The sequence below is a fragment of the Acomys russatus genome, chromosome 10 (genome assembly GCF_903995435.1).
Source record: "Acomys russatus chromosome 10, mAcoRus1.1, whole genome shotgun sequence".
NCBI classification, from domain to species: domain Eukaryota; kingdom Metazoa; phylum Chordata; class Mammalia; order Rodentia; family Muridae; genus Acomys; species Acomys russatus.
The window spans coordinates 56,804,573-56,830,069 of NC_067146.1; the positions used below are offsets into that span (position 1 = coordinate 56,804,573).

General features: G+C 42.0%; 1 protein-coding gene across 1 annotated transcript in view; it reads left to right on the forward strand.

The window, feature by feature from the left end:
- Positions 1-25,497, forward strand: part of Rnf32 (ring finger protein 32) — a 31,952-nt gene that overhangs the window by 435 nt on the left and 6,020 nt on the right. Inside the window, exons 2-6 of the mRNA XM_051152224.1 lie at positions 188-452; positions 4,379-4,521; positions 9,962-9,994; positions 10,479-10,603; positions 11,003-11,111. Coding sequence (XP_051008181.1) covers positions 188-452; positions 4,379-4,521; positions 9,962-9,994; positions 10,479-10,603; positions 11,003-11,111 — 675 coding nt within the window. The remainder of the gene's footprint in view (positions 1-187; positions 453-4,378; positions 4,522-9,961; positions 9,995-10,478; positions 10,604-11,002; positions 11,112-25,497) is intronic.

Genomic DNA, 25,497 nt, shown 5'->3' on the forward strand with positions numbered 1-25,497 from the left:
ATGATTAAGGTTCCACTAATTAAATGAAAAGATTTCCCTGTGTTTCTAACATGGATGTTGGGCCTGGGGTTTGCTCTGACTTAGGTGTTGCCCTGGCATTGCTATAGCATCAGTGGAGCACCAGTTTTCTTTTACATGATGTTACTTACTGTTCTGGTAAATAAGATTCCCCCTGCACACTTTTTAGGATCATTCATCCAAAAGAGGTAACTTAGCAGTCACTGCAGTCGCCTTGCAGGACCACATTTTACATGACCTTCAACTTGGACATCTCTCAGTAGCAGATCCTTGTAAGACAAAAGTGCAAAAGAATGAGAACAAGTCAAAATCTCTCAAGAGAAATGCAACGGCCATAATAGATACCGGGCTGAGAAAAACTACAGAGGGCCCCAAAGTGGAAGATCCAGAGAAAGAATACGTTCTAGACCCCACACCACCTCCATTAACTTTAGGTAAGCTAATCTGATCTTTTGCCCTTTGGCTTAGTTCTAATTAACCCAGTGTAGCCCTGTCAAGTTGGATGGTGCCCTGTTTACAAGGATGAAACAATGGTGTATTTGGGGTAAAAATACAACCTTGACATTTTCATTTTATTGGGAGGTCCTGGCAGCCAAGTGTGTTGTTACTAAGGCTTTAATGCCAACCTTTTGTTTGCCAAGGTTTCTTTGGTTGTTTTGTTTTGTTTTGTTTTCACTTCTGAGATGAAGTGTTATTGATGGAACTATCCCATAAACAAGATGGCTGTCAGCAATACTCTGATGAAGCTGCAGCAACAGGGGCAGGTGACTTGTTTTTGTGAGTGTGAATTCTTGGGTGTGTACATTGTGCCTGGCTTTACCATGTGCCCTTTGGCATTCCACATAATGCCAGAGTCGCATCTGTCTTTCTATACAGTAAGCCCTGCTGCCTTCCTTTGCATATTTTTGTTGGCTTTGAGAATCTCCTTATATAGCCCAAGCTGGCCTTCAACTCTCAGTCTCCCTGCCTCAATCTCCTGAGTGCTTGGGTTACAGGTATGTGTCTACATCTTTGTGTCTTTGAATGTACATTCCATCTGGCATCTTTTAGGAGAGCCTGGTTACATTGAATTGAAGACCAGCTTCCAGTGATCTCCTTCCTCCTTAATAAGCTTCATCACCTCCAGGTGAGGTAGCAGTGATGCTTACACTCTTCAGCCCCAACCTTTCCTTGAATCTGTCTAGTGATCCTTCACTTGAACTCTCGTGGTGTTCTTCATTTCAAGGGACTCCTTGCCAAAATTTTCTGAAGCTCCATGCTTTCTAGTGAAACACTTTGCCATCAGTTTGAATAGCATCCACAAATTTAGTGCCTCGTTCATCCATAATTAGATCCCTGTCATGCACTGGGGCCATACCTTTTTTTTTTTTTTTTTTTTTTTTCATTTGAGAGAAAGTCTCACTGTTCCCACTATAGCCCTACATCACTGATTCAGAAGTATAATTGTTAAATTCTTAAGGATCTGTTTTTCCATATTTATAGTTTGGCAAATAGATTTGCTCTTACCTTGGTAACTTCAGTATAGTGTTGTTTTCTGTGAAATCAGAATCTTAACTCTTTCTCACTTTAAGGAAGGCCTTTACTTCCTCTCTTGGTCACATCTGAGTGACCAGCAACTCTGATGTGTTTCTCTAGACAACAAAGTTAAGGCTGTAGTACTGCCACAGTGTATCTGATCACCAAGACGACTGCAGCGAGACAAAGGGCTTATACAGCCTGGATACACTAGAGACAGGAATGAAGCACAGGACAGTGTAAGGTTTCATTAGCCTGCTTAGATTGACAAAAAACAAACAAACAAACAAAACCTTTAAAATTCTTTTTGGAATTTCCCATTGAATATTTTCAGATGGGAGCTGACTGTGAACCATTGAAACCTCAAAACATACAACCATGGATAAAGGATCATGACTGCAGTTGATAATTAGCTCAGCATTAATTCCTTGGTCTCCATCATTATACCAGCATGTTAAGACCACAGAATTCTTTATACCCTTCTTATAATCTTTGAAAGTCTGAAATAATTTTATACTGGAAATCTGGAAATAAAAGATTTCTAACTTATTAAGCATGGGGAATGGGCTTGGTTGGGGCTTTTGTGTTATAGTGTAGGTGACAGAGACAGGTGGCAGTTGGAGGGCCTGCACCACATAGAAAGGAAGCTCATTTATTGGACAGTTATCTGGTTTGCACCCCTTTGTTCCTTTAGCTGCTGGGGTGAGGAACAGAAAGTTTCCACATCGTAAGTGCAGAATAGCCAGCCAAGAGAGGCAGGCACCCTGAGAGAGGAAAGCCTTCTCACTGGTGTTCTCCAAGAAAGCCTATTCTCAGCTCTGATGCTTTGGGGCAGGAGTGGGGGTAGTGTTACAGATACAGGTTTCTGCAGTTCAGAATTTGGCCTTTGACATTAGGAGGCACTTCACATACAGTAAGTCATAGGCTCATCATTAGTCCAAGAATAAAGGCTGAGCTTATTGCCCAGTGTGGTAGGTACTAAACAAGACAGGAGAGGCCCTGATTCTGATGGCTCTGAGCTCAACTCAACTTTTTTTCTTCTCCTGATGGTTTTAATGTTCGTGTGTTCTACCAGAAATAAATCTAGTAAAGTGAGTTCAGCTCACCAATATTATCAGGTGAATTTGGAATACATGTGTTCTTAACATAATTTTTTCCAGTTTGTGTATGTTTTCCCATGCAGAGGCATATGCATGTGGAGGCTAGAAGTTGGTACCAGGATCATCTTTAGTCACTCTTTACCTAATTTTTAGACATGGTCTCCAACTAAATTAGAATTCACCAGTTCACCTAGACTGGCTGGCCAGCAAGCTCCAAGGTTCTTTGCCTTGCCAACACTAGGATAATAAGTACACGCTTCCACACCAGTCTTTTTTACACAGATGCTTGTGATAGAACCTATGCTTGTGTGTATAGCGCTTTACTGAATGAGTGATCTCCATTTGTGACAGGTATTTTATGATTCTCTTTCTTACTATTTTTTCATTGTGCTTTGTATTTTATCTCAACTAATATCATCAGAAATGTCTCTTGAGAAGAATACGTTTTGGATTCATACCTATTGGTTCTGGTTCCACTTTGCCTCCTGTTTTCTTGGAATTCCTACCGTTACCCCTGTTCTTTCACTTTGTTGTATTTCCCTTTCCTAGCATCTTAAGTAGAATGTATGTTTGCAAACTTTGTTTCCTGGCAGCTGCATGCAGATACACACATCCCTGTGAACTGCTGTTACCTCCCATGTTGACTTGAGTGCTCTCATAGCTATTCAGCTTTTAAGTACAATGTTTTCTCCTTGACATTTTGGTTTTCTTTATATCCAAATTATTGAGTCACATGAGCTGAGCATCTTTTCTGTTAACTTTTTTTGGGGAAGCATGAACTAAATTCTATTTACCTTAAAAGTATTATCCATTACCTGTGAGGTCACCTTTATCTTCAAGCCTTTCAGAATACATTGATACTTCTACCATGATTTTTCTAGAACCAAGGTGCTTTCTGATGGTCGCTGCAATAGCTCCCATTCCTGTGACACTTATTGTGTACCATTGAAGATCCTGTGCTAGGTTGAGGGGATTGTTTTAGTTACCTTTAACGGTATTTTGCAGTTGTAGGTAGTGGTTTGCACTTGCAGTCGTAGCAACCCTAAGCCAGAAATGTTACAGGTGCTTTTTCTTTTCTTTTTTTTTTTTTATTTTTTTATTAATTTATTCTTGTTACATCTCAATGGTTTTCCCATCCCTTGTATCCTCCCATTCTTCCCTCCCTCCTATTTTCCCCTTACTCCCCTCCCCTATGACTGTTCCTGAGGGGGATTACCTCCCCCTGTTACAGGTGCTTTTTCAAAGTGAGTCTTCCCATGGGCTGTGAACTCTTTTGATTGGTACTCATAAACCTCTTAGTTAAGGCGTGTATCCTTGGGAAGCATGTGACTGATGAACACTTGGTAAGGGGCAGTGGTAGGGGAGCACAGCTAAGTGCAGAAGGCAGTGCTGCAGGCCGCGAGTTAAGTTAGGTGAGAAACAAGAAGGAACATGGCAAAAAAAAAAAAAAAAAAAAAAGGTGTTCTTCAACTTCTGTGACAACTAAATGTCAACCCTGCTTGCTTGAAAATCACTTAGGACATAGAATGATGACAAAGTCTGTATAGTAGAAACATAAATCATTACTGATGACTTCAAGTGGCATCACTGCCCACATGCCTTCATTGAAAAGCACCTTGCTGTGTGTTGTGAAAGCTACGCTATAACACCCCTCCCCCGAATATCTGCTTGCAGATTGTCTCCTAGAAATGCGACTTTATGTGCTAAAATACATGAACTTACATTGTGTCTTGTCTTTCCTGTAGCCCAGAAACTAGGCCTCTTGGCCCCTCCCCCATTGCCACTGTCATCAGATGAGTGGGAGAGAGTGAAACAGAGATCCCTCCTGCAAGGGGACTCCACGCAACCATGCCCAATATGTAAGGAAGAATTTGAGCTCCATCCCCAGGTACATAACAGTCAGAGCTTAGACCAGCCAGGCACGGTTCCCTAGGAACAACCAGTGAGCCACCCAGTTCCACCCTCTCTTGTGACTTTCAAATACTTAACATTTTCTCTACCACCCAGTGTGTGTGTGTGTATGAGTATGTGTTTCTGTGTGTGTGTGTGTGTGTCTACGTGTGTGTGTCTGTCTGTCTGTCTGTGTCTGAATACCATCACTTGACAGTGTCCACTTACTGGTATAACACTTCAATTATGCCATTTGCATGAAAGAATAGTTGAATATCTTCAAAGAATTTATGGGATGATCCTGGTGTGAAGTAAAAATCACTGTTTACACACCTGTTGAAATAAGCTGGGTGGTTTGTAGAAAACTCTGGTTTATAAAAAACTTATGACCCGCACACACCCACTGCTGTGCCTGACTGAACAGTTAACTCCAGGAAGCCAAGGCCATTCATGCTCTCAGAATTTGGGAGAAACTGATGGTCACCCCTCAAAGGCTTTTGCACAGAGTGTAACCTTAGCTCCTGCCTGGTGGGCACTAAATCGGCAGCTGAGAAGACTGAGAAGACCAGCATAGAGCCCAGTTTGGGTCCCACCACAGCTTCATGGGCTGTCCTGACTCCTCAGACTTGAAGATGCTTCATTATCAGCAAGGATGCTCACAGTCATTACACTTCTGCTCCTCCGTAGTGTAAATTAGGAAGGTGCTTGAAGTACACTTTCACTCTTGTCTCCAGTAGGACCTAATCTTATATAGGAAGTGGAAACTGGAAAGATTTCAGTCAGCCCCTGAACCAGAGAACTGTCATATGTAGGAGAGTTTGTAATTTCATGCTGGCGTGTAGCAGGATCATTAAACCTGCAGGGAATCTTCCAGCCTCATTCATTGTCCTGTACATGCTTAATCCACTTGTATGAAGAATGAAACTTAAGTATCTCAAGGTCTGTGTAAGCACCTCAGTAAACTTTGTTGCTCTGTTTAGTTAACGACACTAGCACTGTCATGCCAAGCTGCACTTAGTATTCGCACATTAGATTTCTTCTAGTTAAAAACCGTTTTCCTTGAAAATAAAAAACCACATGATCGTCTCTTTAGATGCAGAGAAAGCATTTGATAAAATCCAACACCCATTCATGTTTAAAGTTTTAGAGAGATCGGGGATACAAGGCACTTTCCTCAACATAATAAAGGCTATATACAGCAAGCCAATAGCCAAAATCAAAGTAAATGGTGAGATACTCAAGGAAATTCCTCTAAAATTGGGAACAAGGCAAGGCTGCCCACTCTCTCCATATCTCTTCAATATAGTACTCGAAGTTCTAGCCAGAGCAATAAGACAACAAAAGGAAATCAAGGGTATCCAAATGGGAAAGGATGAAGTCAAATTATCCCTATTTGCAGATGATATGATAGTGTACATAAGTGACCCTCAAAATTCCACCAGAGAACTCCTACAGCTGATAAACACCTTCAGCAAATTGGCTGGATACAAAATTAACTCAAAAATGTCTGTAGCCTTCCTATACACAAATGACAAGCTTGCAGAGGAAGAAATTAGGAAAACCACACCCTTCACATTAGCCACAAGCAATATAAAATATTTAGGAGTTACTCTAACTAAGCAAGTGAAGGACTTGTTTGAAAAAAAATTCAAAACTCTGAAGAAAGAGATTGAAGATGACCTGAGAAGATGGAATGATCTTCCTTGCTCATGGATCAGGAGAATTAACATAGTAAAAATGACCATCCTACCAAAAGCAATCTACAGATTCAATGCAATCCCTATCAAAATACCTACACAATTTTTTAAAGACATTGAAAGTTCAATTCTGAACTTCATATGGAAAAATAAAAACCCAGGATAGCTAAAACAATCTTGTACAATAAAAGATCCTCCAGAGGAATCTCCATACCTGATGTCAAGCTGTACTATACAGCAATAGTAATTAAAACAGCATGGTACTGGCACAGCAACAGGCTGGTTGATCAGTGGAATTGAATCGAAGACCCAGATATGAATCCACACACATATGGTCACTTGACTTTTGACAAAGAAGCCAAATCCATTCAATGGAAAAAGGATAGCATCTTCAACAAATGGTGCTGGTCTAACTGGATGTCTATGTGTAAAAAAAATGCAACTGGACCCATATTTGTCACCTTGCACAAAACTCAAATCCAAGTAGATTAAAGACCTCAACAGAAAACCAGAGACACTAAGTCACTTAGAAGAAAAAGTGGGGAAGAGCCTGGAACACATTGGCACAGGAGACAACTTCCTGAACAGAACACCAACAGCCCAGGCCTTAATGTCAACAATTAATAAATGGGACCTCATGAGGCTGAGAAGCTTCTGTAAGGCAGGAGACACTGTCAAGAGAACAAAGCGACAGCCTACAGACTGGGAAAAGATCTTCACCAACCCTACATCTCACAAAGGTCTAATATCCAAAATATATAAAGAACTCAAGAAAGCAAACACCACCAAACCAAATACCCAATTGAGAAATGGGGCTTGGAACTAAACAGAATTCTCAACAGAGGAATATCGAATGGCTGAGAAACACTTAAAGAAATGCTCAACCTCCTTAGTCATCAGGGAAATGCAACTCAAAACAACTCTGAGATTCCATCTTACACCCATCAGAATGGCTAAGATCAAAAATTCAAGCGACACTACATGCTGGCGAGGATGTGGGGAGAGAGGAACACTCCTTCTTTGCTGGTGGGAATGCAAAATAGTACAGCCACTTTGGAAGTCTATCTGGTGCTATCTCAGAAAAATGGGAATGGAGCTTCCTCAAGACCCAGCTATTCCACTCCTTGGAATATACCCAGAAGATGCTCCAGCACACAACAAGAAAATTTGCTCAACCATGTTCATAGCAGCCTTATTCATAATAGCCAGAACATGGAAACAGCCTAAGTGTCCCTCAGTAGAAGAGTGGATAAAGAAACTGTGGTACATATACACTGTGGAATACTACTCAGCTATTAAAAACAAGGAATTCCCGAAATTTGTGGATAAATGGATTGAGCTAGAAATGATCATAATGAGTGAGTTAACCCAGAAGCAGAAAGACTCAAAGGGTATATACTCACTTATATCTGCATACTAGCCCAAGGGGCATGTCCCACAAAAGCCTTCACTTACCAGGAAACTGGGACAGAGGGGAGGACATCCTATTGGGACTCTAGATGAGAGAAGCATGGGAGAATAGCAAAGTAGAAGGATCCAGAGGGTCCTGGAAACCTACAAGTAGAACATTATGATAGGCAGATTTGGGCCCAGGGGTCCCGCTCAAACTAAGGCACCAGCCAAGGACAATACAGGCGGTAAACTTTAAACCCCTACCCAGATCTAGCCAATGGTCAGAACATTCTCCACAGTTGAGTGGAGAGTGGGATATGACTTTCTCACATACCCTGGTGCCTCACATTTGACCATGTCCCCTTGAGGGGGAGACCTGGTGGCACTCAGAGGAAGGACAGCAGGTTACCAAGAAGAGACTTGATACCCTATGAGCATATACAGGGGGAGGTAATCCCCCTCAGGAACAGTCATAGGGGAGGGGAATAAGGGGAAAATGGGAGGGAGGAAAGAATGGGAGGATACAAGGGATGGGAAAACCATTGAGATGTAACAAGAATAAATTAATAAAAATAAATAAATAATAAAAAAAATTAAAAATAAAAACAGTTTTCCTGGGCTATAGAGATGACTCAGTGGCTAAGAGGACATATTCTTCCAGGAGGTCGAGGGTTGATTTCCAACACACACATGGTGGCTCACAACTCAAGTTCAGGGAAATCCTATGCCCTCCATGGACACCAGGCATACAAATGGGACATAGACATACATGCAGGCAAAATACCCAAACACAAAAATAAATAAATAGAAATAAAACCAATTTTCCCATCATTGAATAATTTCAAGATACTTTCAAGTAATCTCTTTTCTCTGCAGTAGAAGACACCATCTAAAGTGAGAACAGAACTCAGGTGATTCATAGCATGCCAACTGAGAAGTTACAGCAAAATGTAAAAGGAGTTTAGTCCTCACTTGTGTAACTATCACCATAAACTGTTTCCTATATGGACATGTAAAAGTATAATATTCTACATAGCAATTTAGATGTAATCTGAATAAATTAATTAAATAAAAAGTATAATATTCTAATATTATATATTAGAATAAATAAGAATTACATTATTCAGAGCAAATTGGTATCTATTGATAACATACTTTGAAAAATTATATTAGGGGGCTGCAGAGATGGCTCAGAGGTTAAGAGCATTGCCTGTTCTTCCAAAGGTCCTGAGTTCAATTCCCAGCAACCACATGGTGGCTCACAACCATCTATAATGAGATCTGGTGCCCTCTTCTGGCCTGCAGGTCTACATGCAGGCGAAACACTATATATTTAATTAATAAATAAATCTTTTTAAAAATTATATTAAAATGAATACCTGAGTCCACAGATGATTTTATACAATAATTTATTAAATTTAAGCTTACCATTGGAAGGGTCCAGAAAAGGCTTTAGGGGGCTAGAGACATGACTTACACATTAAGAGCACTGGCTATTCTTCCAGAGGACTGGGGTTCAATTCCTAGCACCCACACAGTGTTTACAACCCCCTGTAACTGCAGTTCCAGGGAATCTGATGCTCTCTTCTGGCCTTTTTGGGTGTCATATGGACGTGGTACACAGACATACATGCAAGCAAAACACTCATACACATAAGTTAAATATTTCTTAAAGGAAAAGGTTTTAGGAGTTTATGAGCATGATTCTATATTTTCTTCCCTTAATCCCATGTAAAAGTATACAGTGAGCAAAGCCACAGGGAATGGCCCCTGAGAACAGGAAGATGTGCCTTGGCCCACTCACCTTCTCCAGTGTCAGTGTCTAAAATCCTTCTTCCTTACTGGGTTTTTGTTTTTCCAAAACAAAACATCCCTGTTGGGTAGGGAGTTTGAGTTAGAAGGATGAAGTTTTCCTCTGTACACACCTGCTCTCCATTTCAAAAGGAAAATGTAATTTGTTCCCATAATGTCTTGCTATTTAAATGTAAGATTCTCAGAATTATGTCACAGTAAGCTGTGATTTTAAAAGGAGTGTGACTTAGCTAAGCAAGGCCTTATAAAAGATGTGTGCTCATCATGTCTCTGCCCCACCTTGTACCAAGTCCACACCACATGGACGGGCTCCTCCCTCCCAACCCCGTCCACTCCGCAGTGTCTGCCTTGGCACTCCTTGCATGAGCTTACTATGAAGCATGGTGTGTTTTGCGGTCCCGGGTCACTGGCTTTGTTTAGATGGTGTGCTTGCGCTGTATCAACCTCAGAGCTGTGGCAGTGCGCATGTGCTGTGCAGCTTGCTCTCCCACAGGGTGCCGTACTAACCTAGGACTCCTGCTCTCTCCTGGTGCTCAGGTGCTGCTTTCCTGCTCACACGTCTTCCACAAGGTAAGTAATCCCACCCCAGGCCTGGCCTCCTCCCTCACTCATTCAAAAAGCCATTTGTTGATCCACAAGCCCCGTGTGTAGTTAGAGACATGGCTTTAGGGGACTACAGCTCCTCCTGTTGTGAAAACCGCAGATTTTGTATGTCGGAACCACAGGTGTTTGTGTAGCAGACTGTTTCTGCGGCACATCAAAGCTGCTGAGAGCTCACTTCCTTCCTGGTTTGCACGGCAGTCCTATACATAGCATTTTACCTTTACACCACTTGCCTCTCAGAGGTTTTTGAAGTCTCTGCATGCATGTTCTTGTGGAAAATCATTTTGGAACGGGTTTCATGAGGAAGGTGTTAACATCTGATGAAACTACACTTCATGATCTAAATTGGACTGCATCTCAATTATGAGAAAAAACACTGTAATTACATTAGAAGTAAGTGTTGTTTATAAGTAAGTACGTGTAAAGTTTGAAGTAAAATCCTTTTCTTCAGGCATGCCTTCAGGCTTTTGAAAAGTTCACAAATAAAAAAACCTGTCCCCTCTGTAGAAAGAGCCAATATCAAACCAGAGTGATCCATGACGGAGCCCGCCTGTTCAGAGTAAAGTGTGCCACCAGGTAAGAGGGGCCTCAGTGCCCTGCAGAGGGGAGGCGTGTGTGCAGCTCAGGCTGTGTTCACTAACACAGAGGGTCACCAGGAAGGCTCAGGCTGGGAGGAATACTGAAGTACTTCTTAAAATAAGGCCATTAGGGGCTGGAGAGATGGCTCAATAATTTAGAGCACCAATTGTTCTTGAAGACCCAGGTTCGATTCCCAGCACCTACATGATGTGCCTTGTAACTATCTGTAACTCTGTTTCCAGGCAATTGGATGCCCTCTCTGATCTCCATGGGCACAAGGCACTCAGTGGTATAGACATACATGCAAGCAAAACATTCATATGCATATAATTTTTTTTAATTTTAAAAATAAGGCTATTATCTTTAAATAATGGTCATCATTTCTATATGTTTTAGAATCCAAGCCTATTGGAGAGGGTACATCGTTAGAAAGTGGTACAGAAACCTGAGAAAAATAATCCCTCCTACAGATACCAAGTTAAGAAGACAGTTCTTTGAGGAAAAGGTAGGTGTGTTGAGTGAGCATTCAGGACTGGCAAAGCTACAGGCAGTGCAGCTGCAGCTTACTTCACTTGTAGAGCTTTCTGCTCAACTCGATGGTCTCATCCTGTGCTGTTTGTTTAAGTCGGGTGCCATATTCTAGTAATAGAAGACAAACTTGAGTTTTGCAACTCTAAAAGGCCCCAGTTATGCCTGGGTCATCGGTGAAAATGGAGACCCCACGGACATCTTCCTGTAGCTAGGTGTACCTTGTAAGATCACCACATTATAGAAACAGACAGCTCCTGTCTGTGCTTGCTTAGTGTCACTCTGCGTTTTATGTTTATTTGGCGGGGACTTGGGGTTCTTGTTTAACAGTTTCCTGTGTCTCTGCTCGTATAGAAAGGACTAACAAGTATTAGAAGTAGCCAGCCCTGGATGGGGGCCTCTCTCAGGCCTGCGCAAGCATGGCAGGTCTAGCCTACTGTCGGTAGGTGCTGCATGGCAGGTCTAGCCTACTGTTGGTAGGTGCTGCATGGCAGGTCTAGCCTACTGTCGGTAGGTGCTTTGGGACTCTTCCTCACATGGATGTAGGTGCCACTACTGACTTAATCAAAGAAATTAAAAAGAAACACAGAGTAGGCACTTGAAATTTTGTATTTGTTGCAAACGTTAATATCTTTCCCAAGTTAATTTTCATGTAGTTTTTAATACTCAGTGTTTGTTTACGCTAACACTGGTATGACAACATGCCAGCCTCAGATCACTGAGATAAACTCCTCAGACAGGCATGATGGTGCATGTCTATAGTCCCAACACTTGGGAAACTGAAGTAGAAAGATTGTTGGATCTGGTATTTTATGACAGCCTGGGCACCACAGCAAGACCATCTCAAAAAAGAGAAGGCTCAGCTTCTCATAGTCATCTCCTACAGAAGGTAGCATTGGCATGTTTAGTTTCACTCTTTCTTCTTCCCATGTAGGATGGTGAGTGATAACAGACAGCCTTTAATGAAAAAAATGGTTACTTATTTTCTAACTAATTTTATAGTTACTACTTTCTTTAGGCACAAGACTAAGTGAACACAACCACTCACTTCCTGGTCCCCTAAGAGACTCATTTATCTCAGAGGAAGAAATGGAGTGTCTATGACCTTGTTTGCTCTTACAAAATTTTAAGCCAGACTTGACAACTATTTACCCTTCTATAGGTGGCTAGTTTGCCCATGTGTCCATGTAATAACTTTAGAAAGTCTAGGCTACACTTGCTGTAACAGAAGGCAGTCCTGACAATCGGGTGATGGTCCTCGCCACACGAATGTTTGTCTGTGGTGTTGTGGTACAGCATCATGGTCTGAGGAAATGGGAGAGACCCACTGCTGAGAGTTGTTTTCAGAGCCCAGTCATGTTATGGAGGTCCATGAGGCTGTCGTCTGAAGCAAAGGGAGCCCCATTATGAGGCCCAGCCCTGATGGCTCTGCTCGATGTCTCAAAATGTTTCTCAGACACTGAAAACATTTGTTGTATCTTTACTTGCTACAAATTAGCCCCACTGTCATTTTTCTTAGAGCTTTAAAAATTCTCCAAATAATTCCTTCCATGTGAGAAAACCCATTTTCAGTTTCTATAAGAGTGATAAGGAAAACCAGGACCAGCCATCAAATAAAGGCAGATCTCCCTGCTCACCACCACTTTCCTTCCTACAGGGAAGGCCTGGGAACCTTTGCAGGCCTTCGAGGGCCCCTCTGGCTTTATTAGCCTATTACAGCATCCATAGCACTCCCTTGAGAAGGACGGCACATTGGCAGTTGTGTCCTCTGTGGTCTGATGTTCTTGACTAACAACCAAGAACAAACTATTACGGTCCATAGGAAGAAAACAGATTGAAAGTAAAAGGATGGAAATCATTATACTGAGGAAGTCAAAGCTGGAAACAAGCACGTGTAGCTGTGCTGATAGCTGAGAGGGCTGGAGAGATGGGTTAGCTGGTAAAATACTGCACAAGCATGAGGACCTGGTGCTCAACACCCAGTAAAAGCAGAGTACACCTGTAATCCCAGGTGGGTACTGAAGGATCCTGCGATCCCGGTGGCCAACCAGCCTAGTTAAGTGAGAGACTCTGTTACAAAAATAAGGTGAAGAGCAATTGAGGAAGATACCACACATCCCTGTCTGGCATATTCTTGTGCCTGTATGCACATACCCACCTGAATGTGTACATTCATAACAAGCAGACTTCAGTCTGAAATTAGAAGCGATAAATAAGGTGATTACAATCTTATAAAGGGAAAAGTCCATCAAGAATATGCAGTGAAGGAAGCATATAAGCACTGGCCATTGGTATGCCCTGCTCTGTAAATCATACACTCCTAGACATTAAGGGTCAGATAGGTCCAGTTACAGTAATCTGAGAGACAGTTACCTCCACTTTCAACAGATAACACAGACCAAAACCTCAACAGAGAAACTCGGTTATTAAACTGTACCATAACTCAAGTTGGCATTTAGGAATTTTTCTACACAACACCTATGGAGCACAAATTCCTCTCAGGAGCCTAGGGCAACTTTCTCCAAAATAGATCACATTTTAGGCCTTAACTCAAGGGTCAATAAATACAAAGAAATCAAAATAACACATCAGATCATGGTGACATAAAACAAGAAACTAGTAACAAAAACCTTAGAAATTGCACACATGTGTGGAGATCAAGCAAACATGCTCCAAAAATGACTGTAAAGACACCGGGAGGACATTGTAAAGCTCCTAGAACAGAATGAGAAGGAGAGCAGCTTGTTGGCATCTTGGCAGTACAGCAAAGGCAGTGCTGTAGGAGAGTTCACAGAAGTGGGGCTCACTTACAGTAAAAGCCTAGGGGTACTATAAGTTAACAAAGACAGATCTTAAGACCTCCAAGAAGAGCAAAGTGAACCCAAGATCAGAACCAAATGATACAGTCAGCACAGGAGTTGATGAGGTGGAGACTGGAAGAGCCCAAGAGTCACTGAAACTAAGAGCCGGTTCTATAAAAACGATACACAGGACCAACAGACTTTAGCCTAACTAACCAAAAGATGTAAAGGGGCCAAAGCAATAAAACTGGAGGTGAAAGGGGAACATTACACATGCCCATTGAAATCCCAGAATATGCCTAGGGAATATTTATTTACTTGACATCCCAGTTGTAGCCTCCTCTCTCCCCTCCTCCCAGTTCCACTACCCCTCCCTGTTCCCCTATTCCTCGGAAAATGGGAGCCCCCCACCCATCCACCCCAGCTTATCAAGTCACATTAGGACTGAGTCTGTCTTCTTCCCCTGTGGCCTGGCAAGGCAGTCCCATCAGGGGGGAGTGATCAAAAACTTGGCAACAGAGTCCATGTCAGAGACAGCCCCTTGCATACAGGAGCCTAACAGAGTTGTCCTCTGAGACAGTAGCACTGTGAAACAGGGAACAGATGCTGAGACTCATAGCCAAACATTGGGCAAAGCATAGGGAGTCTTGTGAAAAAGTGGGAGGAAACAGAAAAGAAGCTAGAGGTGACAGGAGCTCCACAAGAAGACCAACAGAGTCAACTAACCAGGGCCCAGAGGGGCTTGTGGAGACTGAAGCACCAACCAAGGGCCAAGCGTGGACTGGACCTAGGCCCCCTACACAGCTGCAGCTGATGGGCACCTCAGGCTCCATGTGGGTTCTCTACTAGAGAATATTTTGAAAATATTTCCAAACATTGGAAAGATTAAAATAAATGGATAAATTCCCAGATACATTTGAACTACCAAAATGAAGAGGATATAAACACACAAGCTTGTCGAAAGGATGAGGTTTCCCAACAAAGAAAAGCCCAGGACCAAAGAGATCACTGCTGAATTCTACTCAGCCTTTAAAGACTAGAAGCAATGATCCTTAAACTATCCTGCAAATAAAATGGAAAAGAGTATCCCTAAACCCTTGCTTGAAGCTAACTTTTTAAAAAATAAAGAGACAACAAAAAATTATACATCAATTCCTAATAAAACACTGGGAAAACTGAATTCCATAGCACACTGAAAAGATCAGGCACTACTGTGTTAGGTTTCCGTGCGGTCTGATCACTGCTGCTGTAATGAACACCATGACCGCTGGGGAGGAAGGGTTTGTTTGACTTATGCTTCATCATCACTGTTAATCGGCAAAGGAAGTCAGGGCAGGCACCTGAAGGCAGGAGCTGATGCAGAGGCATGGAATGGTTCTGCTTACTGCCTTGCTCCACATACATGGCTTGCTCAGCCTACTTTCATATATAACCCAGGACCCCCGTGCCGAAATGACACCACCCACAGTGGGCTGAGCCCTCCCCCATCAATCAGAAATGCCTTACAGGTTTGCCTAGAGTCTGATCTTACAGAAGCATTTTCTCAATTGAGGCGTCCTCCTCTCCAATGACTCTAGCTTGTGTCAACTTGACGTAAAACTAGCCAGCACAGTTTCTGAATGCTAAGAGAAAATACCAATGAAATGAAAGGTAGAGTTTATTTTGGCTCAAAGTGCCTGAAGGGCATCACAGCAGGAAAGGAAGAACAGCCAGGGGTGGTAGTGCACACCTGTAGTCTCAGCACTTGGGAGCCAGAGGCAGGTAGAGCTCTGTAAGTTCAAGGTTAGCCTGGACTGCAGGGCAAGTCCCAGGACAACCAAGGCTACACAGAGAAAACCTGTGTCGAAACCTCCTCCCCCCCCCCATAAAAAAAGGAAGGAAGAAAAGAAGGGAAGAACAACTGGAGGAGTTCACCCGTAATGGCAGAAGCTTGTGGTATAGCCTATTCACATCTTGGTAGTCAGAAAACAGACTACAAGCCCAGAAGATGTCACCTTCAAGGACTCACCCTAGCAGCCCACTTCCAACTCAGACACAGTCCCAAATCTCCTACAATCTCTCAAAACAGTGACACCAAATGAAGACCAAGTGTTCAAATAACTGAGACTATAGGCAGTATGTCACATTCAAGCCACGAGAAACATAATGAGGTTGGTTGATTTCATTCTTAAGATGTAAGAATGGCTCACCATCCACATAACAACAAATGCATTATAGTACATAGATTCAGGAACAGAAATCAACTCTGTGATCATTTCACCGATGCAGAAAAGGCCTTTGACAGTTCAACATCCCTTTATGATAAAAGGCCTGAAGAAACTTAGGAAGGAGCAAGCATACCCTGACAGATCAAGTGCATGCATAACAAACCTTAGCCACCTTAATACTAAGTGGGCAAATCCCTTAAAACATTTTTCCTAAAACCAGGAACAATACAGATATAATATTTGAATTATTTGACAGAGTGATCAGTAAACCAAGTGAAAGGAGTAAAATGGGTACAAATGAGAAAGGAAGTCATAGTATGCTTTGCAAATGATATGACCTGTTCTGAAAAGGCCCAAAAGGCTCCATCAGAAAACACTTCTGTTTTTTAAAGGTTTATTGTTTTATGTAAACAAGTGCTCTATCTGCATGTACACCTGCATGCCTGAAGGGGGCCTCAGATCATATTATAGATAGTTGTGAGCCACCATGTGGCTGTGAGGAATTGAACTCAGAACCTTCGAAAAAACAGCCAGTGTTCTTAACTGCTGAGCCATCTCTCCAGCCCCAGAAAACATTTTTTTGTTGTTTTATTTTTTCAAGATAAGCTTTCTCGGTGTAGCCTTGGTGACTGTCCTGGACTCGCTTTGTAGACCAAGCTGGCCTCTAGCTCACAGAGATCCACCTGCCTCTGCCTCCCAAGTGCTGGGATTAAAGGTGTGTGCCACCGCGCTTGGCTCAGAAACTTCTTGTGAACACTTTTAGTCAAATAGCAAGAGAAAACAAAACAAACAAAAAAAAAACCTTTCTATATGCCAAAAACAAGCATAGTGACAAAGAAATGAAAGCAGTACCATTCACAGTAGCCTCAGAAAAATAAAACACCTAGGAATAAACCTAACCAAAGAGTTCAAAGACAATGAAAATTTGAAACACTGAAGAAATTGATGAAGATACTAAAATATTTAAAAACTTCCCATACTCATGGAGTGGCAGGATCATACTGTGAAAACTGACCACTTTAGTAAAGGCAATTTACAGATTTTGTGTAGTCTCCATCAAATCTCTGATAATATTCTTCATGGGATTAGAAAAAAGCCTAAAACTCATATGGAAGCACAATCTATCCAAAGCAATCCTTTGCACAAAGAGACCTGCTGGAGGTGCAATATCTGATCTCAGAGTATACTGCACAGTCATAATAACAACACCAACACAGTGCTGATGATGAAATAGACAAGTGGACCAACGGGGTGGAAGAGGAGCCAGAAATAGACACCAATCCACAGCCACCCAGTTCTTACAGAAATGTCGAAAGCACACTGAAAACAAATCTCAACTAGTTGTGCTAAGAAACATGAGAATGACACCAGATCCCTCTCGTCCTGTGGAAAATTCCATTCCAAATGAAACATGTACCTTACTGAAACTACTAGAAGAAAACATAAGGTAACCATTTTTAACATTTTCTGAAGAGAACTACAACAGCCCTGGAAATAATACTGAGAATTAACAAATGCTGTTTCATGAAATTTAAAATGTTTCTATGTTACCTAAGAAAGTTTAGAGTGAAGAGACGTCCTACAGAATGAGAGGGAAAGTTCTTGCCAACTACTCATCAGATTGTGTCTAGGCTATATAGTAACAACAAAAAAGAACCAAAACATACCCAATCAATAAATAGCCAAATGAACTGCACAGACAAGTCCCAACATAAACCCAAAGGACTAATAAACATTTTTAAAAAGCCACTCTTCACAGCCAAAATTAGGGAAATGCAAATCAAAACTATCCTGCTAGTCCCATCTCACCGTGTTCAGAATAGCTAGGAGCAAGAAGACAAGTCAGGGTGTAGCAAAGAGAACTCTCACTGTTGCTGCCTGACTATTTATTGGCGTACCCATTATGAAACTCCACATGAAAGTTTCTCAGGAAACATAAAAAGTGAACCATCATGCACTATAGCTGTGCCACTCCTGGGCACATACCTAAGTATCCTAAATCTTCTAACAGACATAGCTGCACAGCCATGTTTACTATACCTCTCTTCCCATCAGACCCTGCATGGACACCATCAGGTGGATGAAGAAAGGAATAGGAAATGTAGTTGACATGCACAACGTAATTTTATTCTGGCGAAAAAGAACCCATGCAATTATGAGGATTATTGAGTTTGTATGCACTTTAATAAACCGTGCATTAAAATGCCATTGAGTACAAGGTGGGGAATATAATAAAGTTCAGGGTTATCTGGGAGTCGCTCTTCCAGATCCTACCAACTTTGCCATCTCATCCAAAGATGGACTTAGCATCCTATCCTCCAAGATTCAGGCAGGTAGAAATGCAGCCATGTCAGCAGGTGTGCAGGATTGCTAAAGCACACTTGCATTGACTTTTATTTCACTAAAATTAAGAGGAAATTTCTTCGTCAGTGACTGTTCTGCTTTTAATAAAATAATTGTAAAATATTCCTGTTATGCTGAGAAGATGGTTCTGTGGATAAAAGAACTTGCTGTACAAGTGTGATGGCTTGAGTTCAAATCCCTAGAACCAATGTAAAAGCCAGAGACTAGCAGTGACATTTGTAACTCCAAAGCTTCTATGAAGAAACAGGAGACTCTGCACAAACTCTAGGCCCAGCTGGTGTGTGTGTGTGTGTGTGTGTGTGTGTGTGTGTGTGTGTGTGTGTGTGTGTGTGTGTGTCTGTGTGTCTGTGTGTGGCTGGGGGGCAGGGGTCGAGGAAGGACTGACATCCAGAGTTGTCCAAAATTTTTGTCACCACACAAAAATATTCCTACATATCAAACCATGACAGTGAAACCTTAGATTGCTCAGCACCAGAGCACTCTGGCCGGTCTCTGCCTAGCAGTAGTGCAAGGAGACCAAGTATAGCAGGTGTGTGTTGCAAATGATAAATGCACAAACATCATATAAAATTGCCCAAACTAGACTACTAGGTGTTCAAATTCAAAGTACATATGTGGTAACTATCTCGTACAACCACCATAATCAGATGTGATAGCGTGAAACCGTCCCTTCCTAATAGTTCACACCTTCAGCTTAACATAGTCAAACCACAAAAGGACTTCTAATAAAATCAGTCTTGCTGGGCAGTGGTCGCACACGCCTTTAATTCCAGCACCTAAAACCCCAGTTTTAAAAGACAAATCTTTTGAATACACAACTTATTTGGTAGCTGCACTCCACATTAAGTAATGGACAGTAGAAAGCCACATGAATCATATAAAATCATCTACACTGAGAATGTTAGTTCATTCATACAGAGAGAGCAAAAGAGCCTTACTTCATCACATGATCCACCAAAGCTGCTGAGGTTTGAGTATGCAAACACTGACTGGCACGAGGATCAAAGGCTGCTTCCTGGGCACGATACCTTGTTAGGTGGAAGGCATCAACTAGTGGATAGGACAGAAGCCACTGCAGCAGAGGGTGCCAGGACCTGAGGCCCAGTACCTTTGGATGCCTCCCAAGACCAGCAGGAAGGAAACCTGGTTGAGAACACTGGACAGCAGCTTGTCTTGGGCACAGCAAAGCAGTCATTTTTACTTCTAATAACACTATAAGAAATGAAGTTTAGTGGAATAATATTACATGGCAGACATATAAATGTTTTTAGGAGTTCCAACCATTTTCTTGTGTTTTGTATTAAAGTTTTCATCACGGAAATGAAATTACTATTTCACAGTGCGAATAGGACAACTGAGTAGCAAGTGTCACAAAAAGTACTGTGGCCCAACAATGCATGTGCAGGTCAGCACTGTTTTCTACTATATAGTTTTATACTAATAGAAACATTTTTTTTTTTACAAGAAGAATGGTTTCAGTAAAAAAAAAAAAGTTTGATGTTTTTCATTTAGAAGGGCTGTAAAAGTGTGTGTGCAAGTAGTGTGAATGTATGTGTATTTAAGTGCAGTGTGTGTGCATGCTTAGCCAGAAGTGTGCCCTGTTACACTGGTCTCTGCCTTCTTTCCTTGAGACAGGGTCTCACTGAACCAGAGGCTTGCTGTTTCAGCTAGACTGACTGGTCAGCAGGGCCCAGGGATCTGCCTCTCTGTTGGGTGCCAAGCATAGGCAGCCATGCACAGCTTTTTACTTTGGTGTTCAGGGTTGAACTCTGGCCCTCATGCTGGAGCTCCAAGTGCTCTTTAGCGACTGAGTCATCCTCCAGCCCCAAATACTTTAGCATAAGGTTGTAAATTAAAATGCTTTAATAGTTAGACATGAGTATATCTAAAATAAAAACATAACTGCTGGCCCTGGTGCCTCAATATGTGAGAAACTTTTTTCTATCAACAGTAGTTAGCCCAACAAGGACTCATTCCCTTAACCCCCTTCCCTCTCAAGCCAGTTAGCCAGTCACATCAGATTTCAAAGTCTAGCTCTCACCTATAGGATAAGAAATAGTCACTTCCTGTGCGTCCATTTCTGTGTTAATGAAACACAGAGGCCATCTTGGCCAGGTGTATTTACCAGCCTGGTTTGGGTTCCAGGGTACCCTTTTTTGCAAAAGAAATTGCCTTTCTAAATTTATTTTCACTTTCTTTGTGTTAGCCCAGGTTTATTGTTTTCCCATAATTATGTCCAACCTTACCTTATACTTCTAAAAGTGTTTTTTAAGTGCTTCTGCAGCTTGAACCCATGAAGATCTTCAAAATAAAAAATAATTACTAAAATTAAAGTCAGTTTGAAGTGAACCAGTGCACCTAGAGGTTTCATAGTCATAACTACATTAAGAACAAATTCCAAAGCCACGATGAACAGTGCTCTGGTGAGGGTGAGAAGCCAGCTTTGTAGCATAGTTAGGAGCATTCCAGAAATACCAAGTTAAGGCCGGGCATGGTGGTGCACGCCTTTAATCCCAGCACTCAGGAGGCAGAGGCAGGTGGATCACTGTGAGTTCGAGGCCAGCCTCAGCTACAAAAGGAGTCCAGGACAGCTAAGGCTACACAGAGAAACCCTGTCTCAAAAAAACAGCAAATCAAAACAAAACAAAACAAGAAAACCCAAACAAACAGAAATACCAAGTCATTCTAGGGACATGGGAGGCCCTATGTTTCCTCCCATGCCTGCTGGCCCATCTTAACTGCACAACACCTCAGATTGAAGGTTCAAGTCAGAAACTGGAGATTTTAGTACACAGGCCATAGTGAATAACAATGTGGAAGTGGCAGATCATCTGTGGATGGTAATAGTTCTTTTAATCTGGAAATTATGACATATTTAAGATATATGTCAGTTTTCACCATGAACAAAGAGCAATGTAAATTCATTTTTACACTTTTAGTCAAAAAAATTATGAGTTACTAGGAGAAATAAATCTTAAATCTGGCTCGTTCCCTGTCAAGGATGGGTAGACACTGCTTCCCTGAGTCAGGAAAGCAGGAGTGGCAGCTGGCCCCTTTCCCAGCAGCCACTGTGATCTGTGCCTCAGTGGAAACCACAATTACAGACTTTTAGATACACCATTTATTTTGGTATCGGATAATAGCAATTAAAAACAAAAGACTGGCAGCACCAGGAGAATGACTGCTGAGCTGCTGTGTTGCTTTACAAAACTGACCTCAGCAGATGCGTAGAGGTAAAAGCCTAGTTCCAGTGGCCTAGATCCAGCAGAAAGCCTGGCCGGAAAGAAAGAAGTCTTAGCAAATAGAAAAGAAAGGGGTACTAATCCACCTGGGAGCTTTGTCCTTGAATGCTTCCTGTGCTGAGATGAATCTTTTTTTCAGTGTTCTGGATCAGGTTAGCTCAGGTCGTTCTGATTTTATAATTTATCTCGCTTATACACAAACTGCGGTTCTGCATTTCCCCCTTCTCTTCCTGGGAGAGTTAACGAAGCCCTTTTCTTTGGTTTTATCCACCTAAATTCTACAAGCAAAATGTTCCCATACACTAAGAAGTTCTCTTAAAGTGGCCTGGCTTTAAAGTATCATCGGCATGCTGCTAGCAAAACAGAAGCACAGCAAAGTGGTGCAGTGTGACAAGGCAGGCGCTTTCAAGCATACTGAACTTTTGTGGTAAGAACTACAAAGGTCAGATGTTGGGTTTTGTACTGTTGAGTGTCAGGATTAAAATTCAGTGAGGGGGTGTTGGACCTGTCTGGCTGATACAGTAGTCCTCATACACTTACTTGCTTGGGAACTCAGATCAAAGGACCTAGAAAGGTCGGGAAAGCTGATGTGCTAATTCCCCAGCAGTGTGTACAGAAAGCCTAGTGTGGCCCAAAGTGCAGTGGCCACTCCTTGGATGCCTTTGATCCTTATCTGGAAACTCTGCTAGCATCTGTCATATAATTGAGGCATGGTCTTTTATTGCTGCAATTAAAACTTTCCAAATGCACTATGTTATCTCTGCGCCAGCTAAAGTCCAGACCATTGTTTGAAAGGTGAGGCTAACAGTCTGTCAGGTGCTGGACTTGAGGGCTCAGCTCCCACACCCCCCAACCTGTGCCTTCTCTAGCTTTTCATTTCCATCTCACCAAACAGCATAATGGTCCTGAAGTTTGTTCATTCCTTTGACTTCCTTTATCACATAGAGATGGCAAACATTCTGTTGCTAACTTGAAGTGGCTCCAAGCTGCAAGCCTGGAAGGATATTAAACCAGTAAAAGCTTATCAACTGATGCATTGATACGCTGTAAATTCCAGGCTTTTCTTTTTGCTTTTGAGGGTGGCCCTAAGTCAACACATTAGTAAGCAATTTGCTGACATGAGATGGATCACTTAAGACTCTCCTGAGCAGACAGAGTCCACCTAAATGCTTTTGTTGGTATTTTTTTAATGTTTAGCTAGTGTACTGCTTGCAAATGACCAGTAATTGCTTTACATATCAATGACCTGGACTCTTTCTTGGTTATTAAATTTATCAAACATCTAAAATAGGAAACTTAAAAGGAAAAATATGCTAAGCTAATCATATTTCTAAATTGACTTTTTATATATTTATCTGTTTATGTGAAATTCATAATATTAAGCATTATTGTTTAAAAACTACAACTAAGTTGGCATGTTTTTCTTGTCTTCCTTGCCCTTTGAATTATGAAGGTTATTAATTCACATAAGTGAGGAAATAAGAATTTCTGAAAACAAGAGTTTGACATTTCAGAAATACTTAGTAGTTGCTTTGAATTGATTACAGTGAGCACTTGGTAAATGTGTGTTGACTTTTTTCAAGTGTTAATCTGAAGCCTCCCACTTGCTAGCATGAGCTAGCTACTGGGCACAGCGCTAGTCCTGCAAAGATTGCTGTTCCTGAGCTGAGCTGTGGTTCTAAGGAGCAAGAGCAGTCCTTTCTGCTCCCTTTAGAAACACACCCTGACATGTCCTCAGTGCTGACGACTTCACATCAGTGTCGTGGTTTTTGCCTAAACATTGGTGTTTTGCTGAATTTTGCCACCAGAAGTCCCTTCAAAATCTAGACAAGCATTGTTCCTATTCACCTTTCCCTTCTCTAGGAAAGAATTCCTATTGTGCTGCTTCCAAATATGTACATTTAGGCCATGTATTTGCTCTCATTTCTAATCTTTTGCAAACCGAAAGTCAACTTTTTTTCAGTGCTAAGGACCTTAAATAGATGAACCAGGGGCTTCCCTAGATCTGTGGTACTCATCTGAAGAGATAAGAAATGTACACAAAATAGATACCATTGACCCCCAAGAGCCAGAAGGCCACTGGGACTAGTGGAGGACAGATCACTTTCAGCCCACGTCACCGTGGGCTGAATTGCAGGAATTGCAGGAAGAGGAAAAGGCAGCAGTTACTCACAGAACTGAGCAAACACCTGGGCCACACCATAAGATTCCTTCAAGACAGCTTTTGGGGAAGTCAGTGGTGACTAACAAGATGGTACTACTTCACACAGCATCATATTCTATTATAACTAATATGCTTAGAAAATGAATTTACAGTATTCATGGAGGCTGGGCCTGACAGGCACAAAAGCACTCTCTGATCACTTTGCATTTCACAGAGACTTTCATAATTTCATAATTAGCTAGATCCGCTAACCTAGCCCTGTTTGTTCTTAGCAAGTGGGTCTCTTCAACCAGTGGTGCCTTCATGGGCCCATCTGTTCCAGATTGGAAGAGAAACTGTGACCAAGTTCTTTAGAACAGGTACTCGCTTGTGACACCCAGTTTAAGATAGACAGAGGGACTCTCAGGAGGATGGGTGTCCAGCTTAGCTGTGAGGACCTAGAATCTGGTCACCATGGCTCTGCATCAGTAGCAGACATGGGGAAAGCTGATGCAGCCCCAGCTCTGGCCACCTGAGTTCTAAAATACAGTACAGGTTGCCCTCTCCTCGTGCCCGGGACCCTGAAATCCCAGGGCACCAGCACTGTCGGTGTGCTCCTACTGCTTTCGGAACTCTTCATTAGAACAGTGTTTGTGGTCTTTGATCCTCAAGGCTGTACACTGCCTGTTAAATACTGGCTCAGTCCCAAGATGTTGTAATAACAAGCTCCAAGGAAATGGTGTAAGCCTTTTTCTATTTTATCAGGTAATGCTTGTAAGTGATAAAAGTGAAATTTAATTTTGACTGAATAAAATGTATTTAGTAGGCTTTAACCATAATAAAATATGAAATATTATTTTGTTTAAAAACAATTTCTTTAAAACTAATAAAGTATAAAATTTAAAGTAATAAGGTCTACAACATTTTTAAAAATTAAGAGGTATGAGTTATAGGTGTAGAGGTGGTGTTACTATTTGGCAGTGAATTCCTCTCTGAGTTCCAGGCCAGCCAGAACTACAAGGAGAGACTCTGACTCAATAAAACAAAACAAAAGATGTTAAATTTCAAGGAACAGTAAGTGCCATGAGGACAGACAGGAAAGAGGGGGACAGAGACGGGGTTATTCTGAACAAGGGATATGGGAAGATGAACGTGAAGAGAGCAAAGCCAATGAGCCTCTGCCACCCTTGAAGGATGTCTTGACAGCTGGCATGCAAGCTGGCAGGATCCAGTGTTTCCCTGGGTGGTAAGCACCTTATTCTGGGGTGGGCTGGAGCTGGCCTGAGAGGCTCCTGGAGAGGAACAGCCACAATTCATAGGCAGTGCCCACAGGGATATGCTCAGGGACAGACCACAGATTTGCTCAGGAATCAGTGTAGGATCTTGAGGAAAAGAGACCCATAGGTGTGGTCTTGTGACTTGAGCTCACACATCCAAACTTATCTCTATTTGGAGTTGGGGAGGACCCCTTGGGCTTGCTACTTGGGGTGCCTGTAAGATCTCAACATGATGTGCTTCCTGGCAGCAAATGAGCAGGCCTGAACTCAGGAACAAATAGTATTTAGTACTGCAGTAAGTTGCAAGGGGCAGCTGGGAAGGAACAGTG